At 51.3% G+C, this 9,086-nt stretch overlaps 1 protein-coding gene across 1 annotated transcript in view; it reads right to left on the reverse strand.

Annotated features, from left to right (window-relative positions):
- The window catches only part of LOC116381209 (1-phosphatidylinositol 4,5-bisphosphate phosphodiesterase delta-3-A-like), a 38,438-nt gene that overhangs the window by 10,452 nt on the left and 18,900 nt on the right, over window positions 1-9,086 (reverse strand). Inside the window, exons 8-9 of the mRNA XM_031843162.1 lie at window positions 7,674-7,818; window positions 7,336-7,488 (exon numbers count right to left, since the gene is read on the reverse strand). Coding sequence (XP_031699022.1) covers window positions 7,336-7,488; window positions 7,674-7,818 — 298 coding nt within the window. The remainder of the gene's footprint in view (window positions 1-7,335; window positions 7,489-7,673; window positions 7,819-9,086) is intronic.

The following is a 9,086-nucleotide window of genomic DNA, read 5'->3' on the forward strand; positions in this document are numbered from 1 at the left end:
GGGCTTGGAGGGTGGACAGTTTAGAGAGGGGGACAGCTTAGAGTGGGGGATAGAGGAAAGAAGACATGGCAACCTGGTGCCTGGGTATAGGCAGAAGACGGGTGAATCCGGCCAGGAGGTGGATGGAATACTGTGGAAATTTGAAGGGAAGAAGAGAAAGTTGTAGAAATTTAAAGGGAGGAAGAGAGAGTCGGCATCTCGTTGCCGCTATGGAAAGTTGAGTTTGCCTGAGGTAGTGGAGGGCTTAGAGGGGGGACAGCTTGGAGGGGGGGACAGTTTAGAGAGGGGGACAGCTTAGAGAGGGGGACGGTTTAGAGAGGGGGATAGAGGAAAGAAGACCTGGCAACCCGGTGCCTGGGTATAGGCAGAAGAAGGGTGGTGTAAGGGAACAGCGAAGGGACAGACGGGTGAATCCGGCCAGGAGGTGGGATGGAATACTGTGGAAATTTGAAGGGAGGAAGAGAAAGTTGTAGAAATTTAAAGGGAGGAAGAGAGAGTCGGCATCTCGTTGCCGCTATGGAAAGTTGAGTTTGCCTGAGGTAGTGGAGGGGGATGAGAGGTGATGCGCTGCAACCTGGCAACCCGGAATTTGTGGGTTAGAGGGCGGAGCTTCGGGGTGCGTGGTGGCGTCACGGTCGTTGCCGTTACGCCGGTGTGTTGTGGATGTAGGTACGTTTGCGTTTTTTAGCCTGACGTGACTTTAGGAAAGTTGTGAGGAGTTGGCATGGTTTGCTTTGTTGCTTCCATGCTCTTAGCAGGCGGACTATGGTCCAGTTGGAGGTCTCAGCTGGTGCGTCTTCAAAGGGGGACCTGGCTGGAGCGCGGAGGGGTGGTGGCGTCTTTGAGCGCGGTGTGCCGGGTGGCCAGAATCGTTGGAGGCTCGTTCCCGAACTGGGTCTGGAGCGAGCGAAGGAGAGAGCTGGATTTACGTTTCCGTTGTCTACGTCTGGAGGTGGCGGGTCTCCCTCTGCCACCGAGATGCGAGTTAAAGGAGGACGGCCATGAGTCTGAATCTTCGTATTGTAACAGACTGTCTCATGTTTGTCGTTCTGGTGTTGACTGTTGATATGTCCCTTGAGGGTTGCCGTAGCAAAGGCGCAACTCCCGCCTCTGGCCAAAGGAGAAAACAATAATAAAGAGAGTAGCCGTGGGCTGATATAAGATGTCTAATCTCCCGACTCCAGTTATTACAGTATGATAAGTGCAATACACGAACCCAAGACACTCGGTTACATTGGTGGCAGCGGTGTTTTGTTTTAGGCACCAACTACAGACCGCTACCAATTTTATTTTTATTTTTTTGACTGCGAAATAGTTTAGCTGCGAAATAGTTTAGCTAACGTTAGCAGGCTAACTCCGCGGCACTGTGATGTGGTCTGGAGACGAAGACCCGTGGAAGCCCAGCTCAGGGCTATCAGGCAGACGTTCGGCCAGCAGGGACATCCATGTGGACCTGCCTGCTCGGTTTTCTGGCGACGGTAGCCAGTTTCCTCGGCTGGGTGAGACAGCTGGAAGTTGCCGTCAGAGCGTCAGTGGGGAGCGGCGGCGATTACGGAGATGAGCTGGTGAGACTTCTGCCCACCCGCTTGGGCAAGTCGGCTTTTCTACTGTGGGACAGCCTTCCGGACACAATTAAGTCGGATTATGCTGCTGTTAAAGAAAGACTTGGCGTGGCATTTGGACAGAGACAGTTTATGGGCCGCTTCAGAGCCAGCCTGGCGGCTCGCGTGCGTGCTCCGGGCGAGAGCTTGGAGGTATATGCCGCCGACGTGAGCCGACTGGTCTTGGAGGCGTTCCCGGACTATGGAACAGTAGCACAGCGGGAGGAGAAGTTTCGACGCTTCCTTGCCGGTTTGGATGCTGCTTTGAGATCCAAATGCCTGGAGCAGGGCGCCACTGATCTGGAGGAGGCTCTGATTATCGCGGAACGGTGCGAAAATGCCAGGGAGGCTCTGCAGAGAGACCGTGTGAGTAACCATACGGCCACCCATAGACTCGGGGACAGTGTGTCTGTGCAGTCAGTGTCAACTGATAATACCCTGCAGAAGGCAGTCGATAAACTGACAGAGGAGATGTCGTTGATGAGAGTGGAGATAAAGGACATCTATGAGGAGAATCGGAAGCGGAGGACCGGTAGTCCCAACCAGAGGGACCAGGGGGACCGCTCACCCTCGGGAGGACGTTGTAGCTGCACCTGTGGAGAGATGGGCTGTCGGTCGAGGGTGCCCCGGGACCACTCTCCTGACCGCGGGCCTGTGTGGTCTCAGAGAGACTATCAATCACGAAGCCGGCATCAGGATGGAGGGCTATCGCCCCCTCCCAGGCGGCCTGGAGGCAGGAGCCCCAGTCCTGGGTGGCGGGCCCGGCAGGAGGAGGAGCCAAGGAGGCGCAGCGTGCAGTTCCTGCAACAGCGACAGGATCGTCAGGGAAACGGTTAGTAGCTGGTGTCGAGGCCCTGACACCAGCTACACCACTTGAGGGCTCCTTACAGCCGCCGATATCTGAGAATATTGCTGAGATGGACAGTGTGGACCACCCTACCTCCTACATTAGAGGGGTGGTTGAAGGCACTGAAGTGTCCATATTAGTTGACTCAGGAGCGAATGTGTCATTGATTCGTGCAGACTTTCGTACGTCAGTCCCTGCCCTGCGAAACCGACCACTGAAAAAGAACTATATCGACTCTCGTGCAGTTAATGGACAAATGTTGGATACTTTGGGCACTATTGTGGCGACTTTCCGTTTGGGCCCCACCTGTTGGCAACACACATTTCATGTCCTGCGAGAGTCCACTCAAACTGTCTTACTGGGTCTGGACTTCCTAGCCAAGAACCATACACTGCTGGAGTGGGGACGGGGTGTGCTGCAGTTATGGGACGCTACTGTGCCCCTGTTGAGAGGTGGGGAATTAGTCCCTGAATGCTGTAATGTGTCCCTGGCTGGAGCTATGACCATTTCCCCTCTGGGCAAGGCCCTGGTGCCAGTGAATGTTCTCTCGCCTTTCACTGCTGGCTTGTCTGCAAAAGAGTTTGAGGGCTACCTGGAGCCTAACATCCCAGAAACGACTGGACTAGTGGTAGCCCACACAGTCACCACCGTTAAGGATGGCGTGACTATGGCTCGGGTCCTCAATCCCACAGGGAAGACTGTGGAGCTCAAGCAGGGGTTGCATATGGGTGAGTTTTACCCGCTTCAAAAGTCAGATATTATACCACCAATTCATTCCCCAGAAGTGGATTCAGTTCCGCCACAGCCTGCTGCTCTCCCCATCATGCTGGAGGATTCACCAATTACAGAGCAACAGAGAACAAAACTGTCTGAACTGCTACAGAGATTCGGTGATGTGTTCATTCCGACGGAGGGGAATACAGGCAGGTGCACACTCGTTAAACACCACATTAAGACTGGTGACCATCACCCCATTAAGCAGCGCGCTTACCGGGCGTCTCCGGAGAAGCGGTCAGAGATAGAACGGCAGGTGGCTGGTCTACTGGCTGATGGGCTAGTGGAGGAGAGCTGCAGCCCCTGGGCATCACCTGTAGTGCTTGTTAAAAAAAAAAACGGACAATGGAGTTTTTGCATTGATTATCGGCGCCTTAATTCTGTGACAGTCAAGGATTCCCACCCACTTCCACGGGTGGATGACAGCTTGGATGCCCTGGCGGGCTCAACTTGGTTCAGCACACTTGACTTTTCGAATGGCTACTGGCAAGTGGAAATGGCCGAAAAGGATCGTGAAAAAACAGCGTTCACGACAGGCCGGGGCTTGTACCAGTGGTGCGCCATGCCTATGGGCCTGACCAACTCTCCTGCCACCTTTCAACGCATGATGGAGCTGATACTGCGGGGTCTGCCTTGGCACATCTGCATGGTGTATTTGGACGACATACTGATCTACAGTCGCACTTTTGAAGACCACCTGGCCCACCTGGGGGAGGTCCTTTCCAGAATACAGGGTGCGGGCCTAAAACTCAATCACAGAAAATGCCACGTGGCCCGGGACCATGTGGTGTTCTTAGGCCACGTGATCTCCAGACAGGGGCTGCAGCCTGACCCCCGCAACACAGAAAAGTTGAGAAACTCCCTGCAACCCATCTGAAGTCAGAGCCTTTGTGGGCCTGTGCTCATACTACAGGAGGTTTGTGAGGAATTTTTCCCAGTATGCTGCACCGCTGAACCACCTGGCGGGCAAAAACGTGCCTTTCAAATGGGATGCAGAGTGTGAAACAGCCTTCACGTTTTTCAAGCAGGTGCTCACCTCCGCTCCTGTGGTGACACTACCCAACTTTGCGCTCCCATTCAAGATATACACGGATGCTTCCAAAGACTCTGTTGGTGCAGTACTGTCTCAACAGGTGGAGGGGCCCGAACGAGTCGTAGCTTATGCCAGCCAGGCTCTTACGCACACACAGAAAAGATGGTCCACTTTCAACAGGGAGCTCTGGGCCATAGTATGGGCCGTGTGTGAATTTAAACACTATGTGGGCCTTGCTGCATTCACCATCATATCGGATCATCGCCCGCTGCTGGCGCTCAGGAAAATGGCCATTGAAAACGATCCTACAGGACGAAGCGGCCGGTGGGTTTTGGAGCTCGACCCATTCAACTGGACCATTATTCACAAAGATGGTTCACGCCACAAAAACGCGGATGCCTTGTCTCGCCGGCCTGCATCTCCGGATGCCAGAGACCAGGCGGGCTCACTGTCGGATGTGTGTGCTGCAGGATCGGTGGTCGAATCAGAGCTGCCAGGGGATGAGGAGACGCTCATGGAACGGCGGCCGGCATATTCTCTCTGCCACAGCGACTCTGAGCTGCAGCTGTTGCAACGCGAGGACCCGGAAATTGGGGCGGTGTTGAGTTGGTTGGAGCGAAACGCAGTGAGACCACCTCGCAGACACCTGAGGGGGTCCTCACTCTGCCTCAGGAAACTGTGGACTGAATTCAATCATCTGTCCGTCATTGATGGTTTGTTGTGCAGGACTATACTCTCTCCGGCAGGGGAGAGGCACGTGCAGGTGGTGATCCCCTCATCTCTGGTGCCCGAGCTTCTTCAGCAGCTGCATGGGGGCCCAGCTGCTGCACACTTTTCCGCAGAGCGAGTTTGGGAGAAGGCCAGGCACCTACTATAGGCCCTTCATGTTGAGAGACATTAGACAATGGTGTGAACAGTGCAGAGCCTGCCAAACCTGCAGGGCCCCAGTTCCCAGACAGAGGGCTCCCATGGGAGGGTCCCAGGTTAGTCGCCCTCTACAGCGGGTGGCTGCAGATATCCTCGAGCTGCCGGTAACTTCAAGGGGGAACAGATACTGTATATATTGGTGGTGGATGACTATTTCACCAAATTTGTTAACCTGTATGTGCTGCCCAATCAGACTGCTCACACAGTGGCTCGCTGCCTGTTTGATGACTATGTGCTGGTGCATGGGATCCCTGAAGTCCTGCACAGCGACCAAGGCCGACAATTTGAGGCAGATGTGATTCAGAGCCTCTGCAAGTTGTTAGGTATCAAAAAGACACACACTACCGCCTACAACCCTAAATCAGACGGTATGGTGGAGCATCATAACCGGACTCTGATTGATCAGCTGGCGAAGATGCTGCTCTCGCATGGAGGTGAATGGGATGATTATGTGAAGCAGGTGGCGTTTGCCTACAACATATCCAGACATGCCAGCACTCATTTTACCCCTTTCTTCCTCATGCACGGACACGAGGCACGTGTTCCAGCTGATGTTCTGATTTCTAACAGAGTCGAGAATCCTCAGGGCTCTGGAGTCCTGCCGGAGTATGTGCCATCCCTGGTGGGGAGGCTGGAAAAAGCCTTCAGTGCAGCGAGGCTTCATGCTACAGAAGCTCATGAGAGACAGAAACTGTATCATGATGAGGATGTTTGCCATCGTCCTTATGGAAAGGGCGCGTTAGTGTGGCTTAACAACCCGACTGAGAGTCGCACCAAACTGGCGCCTCACTGACATACAGGATTGTCAACCCACTTGACCCGCTGGACCGGGCCCAGGTTGTTCACCATGATAGACTGAAACGGTACACTCTGCCCCTACCATCACTGGCTGTCGCTGACACATCACGCTCCCTCCCGGCCTCTCCTGAAGTGGGGGCTTCTCGGCCTCCTTGGAGGGGGGAGCAGCGTGTGCTAGGACGGTTGGACACTGGCCTTGCGGCGGGTGGGGCAGAGCCTGACCCTGTACGGTCTCGCGGGGGTCGTGTGGTGCGTCCCCCATTGCACCTCCACCTCTGTTTTGACTGTTGGTGGGTTGCCATCCGGGATATTATTCCGTGTGTGAATTAGCCGTTATAGTTGTTCTGAATCATACGGTGTCATGTTTTGTTGTTTACCTTGCTATTTAGGGTGCCATTTGTAGTTTGGTTTACTCCTGTTAGCTATGGTCATTTGTGGTTTTCTCTCGTTGATTTGAGATTTTTGTGTAATTTTATATGTGTTTGCTGGTCACGAAACGGGGACATTTCTAATTGAGGGAGGGACGTATGTAACAGACTGTCTCATGTTTGTCGTTCTGGTGTTGACTGTTGATATGTCCCTTGAGGGTTGCCGTAGCAAAGGCGCAACTCCCGCCTCTGGCCAAAGGAGAAAACAATAATAAAGAGAGTAGCCGTGGGCTGATACAAGATGTCTAATCTCCCGACTCCAGTTATTACGGTATGATAAGTGCAATACACGAACCCAAGACGCTTGGTTACAGTATTGTCGGATTCTGGCGGGTGGATGCAGCTGGTCGGCGAGGTGGAGATCGGCGGGTTTGGCTGCCTGGACCCTCTCGATGGTGGTTGGCGGTGTCTCGTGGGCGGCAGGTCGAGTGCTTCCCTGGGCTGTACGGGTGGCCTCTGGGGCGGTGAACTGGTCGTCGTCGTCGGATGGCCTGGTGGACAGCAGGTCCATGTTTTAGGCGAGGTAAGGTTTTTTGTTCTCTCTGCGTGGCGTTTCGGTTGCGAATGCAGAAAACGCGAGCGAGCCAAGGCTTAGAGTGGGTAGGTATTCATAGGAGTGTGGCCGGAAGTGGGCGAGTGGCTGAGGTGTGGTCCTGCTCCTGAAATTCAGCTAAGTTTTATCTCCAATTTGATGCAAAGATTTGTTAACATGCAGGAATGCATCGCAGCTTTAAAGTGAAAGCAGGGCTCGGTTGATTTAAATGTGAAAGTGCAATAAAAATAGTTTGTCCTTAAAATCAATGATTAATCGTGATAAGGGATCCGGTTCGCAATATTGAAATATGTAAATCGTGCAGCCTGCGGTAAATATAGTCAAACTTATGGAGACAGAACTTTTGTGTGGTTCTAGAACAGTGTCTTCCTTGCCTCTGGAGAAGGAAGGTTTTGAGGATCCAATCTGTCGAGGGGCTGGGTGAGCAGCTTGTCTCCCAGGATGGATCGCAGGTGTCGGGCCATCACCGTCTGCTGCTCCACGGAGCAGTGGTTCTCCAGGGACAGGATCAGAGGGTAGGGAGACGCCTGGGAGGGAGGGATGATGGGGCAGAGTTGGGTAAAAAAGGAGTTTGCCATAGAATAAAAGAGAGGAGGGAAATTATCATTTGAACTATCAGCATAATTGTCAATGCACATAAAACTCTTACACCGCATAGATTTTTAGAAGTATATAATCTTTGTCACCACAAATGAATTAGCGAAGTACTCACTTTAAAAGCATAGTCGTTGATAGTCTCAATGACTTTGACAAAGGGTACTTTGGAGGTGAGTGTGTGTCCGTGATAGAGGACTGGCTCTCCTTTATCTCCATCCCAACAGTCCAGCTCCACACAGCGGCAGCCATGTTTCAAGGCTCTAAGAGAAAAAAGAAAAACATCATTAGGAACCTCTGTGACTCACTGAGTAAATGTCTCAATTTAGCAGCAACATCCAGAGACTAGCTGTGTTCCTGTCCACATCATGCATCCCTATCAAAATGCATCAAGGCCCAATTGGCATCTTTTCGATATGTTATGGTGAAAGAAGAAGTTTCATCATTAGAGGAGTTTTATATTGAATTTTACTTGTGCTCATGCACCATGAACTACATCTTTGGGATGTAGTCTGGCCTGGGAGCATATCTATGTTCCAAGGGCCCCAAGTTCCCCGGTTCTATATTATTTTAACACCTTAACTCTCCTATTGTGATTTGGTTTGGGACTAATTTCAAGTTAGAATGTTTCATAAAGATGATCCTGTTTTTTTAGTTTTTATTGGAACAAGGCTTTAAAACAAAAACAAGTTATATATATTTTTTTAATTTTGAGGGTCTCTAAAGTCTTGTTTGGTTTTCCAGAATGTTTTATTGCTGCTGCAGCAACAAAGTTGCGTAAAAATAATTGTTTCTTGTAGTGTTTTGTATGAATAGAAAAAGAGAGGGCAAATTCGACCCACAAATGAATAAAGGGACATGTCGTCAGGAATTCACGTTCCCATGTTCAACTCCATGCTATGTTCCCTGAACATGGCCGCACGTACAAACACCCGCTCGGATTTTCTGACACAAGTTCATAATTTCTGTAATTGTGTTTGTGCATGATAGTTTCAAAAACATCTGTACTAGGCTAGTTTTCGCCGAAGGAAGGATTAAGCTATGACCTTTAGTTATTCCATGACTCCAGTCGTTTGATAAGTTCCCTCAAGTGTAGGCCGATTGTATTGAGAGCCATACAGCGAAAGAATCTGTTGACAAGTTCCCACAATAACCCATGTCATAATAAGCGTGTGACGAGCTGGGGAACATATTTTTCAGGTTCCCATTATGTGCTATATAGAGATAGGGAACATAGGACCCTGAACTAGGGCTGGGCGGTATGACCAAAGATACATATCACGGTATTTTGTAAGACTGGCGGTTTCACGTTATATCAGTATTTTTTTCCGTGTTAAAGCATTAATTAATTAACGCTGAAAAGAAACGGCCTGCCAGCGAGTGGTGAACAGCTGTTTGTGTGGCGTGTCTTCCGTTCCGTCACTTCCTGTTTTCTTCACCTACATTCCCCTGGGTCCTAAGCCCCTCCATGGAAAGAAACGGGATTAGACTGTAGGATTTAGTTGTTAGTAGGTGTTGTTTAGGTTTATTT

This window comes from Anarrhichthys ocellatus, unplaced genomic scaffold (assembly GCF_004355925.1).
Source record: "Anarrhichthys ocellatus isolate YVR2014 unplaced genomic scaffold, GSC_Weel_1.0 scaffold4, whole genome shotgun sequence".
Taxonomy (NCBI): Eukaryota; Metazoa; Chordata; class Actinopteri; order Perciformes; family Anarhichadidae; genus Anarrhichthys; species Anarrhichthys ocellatus.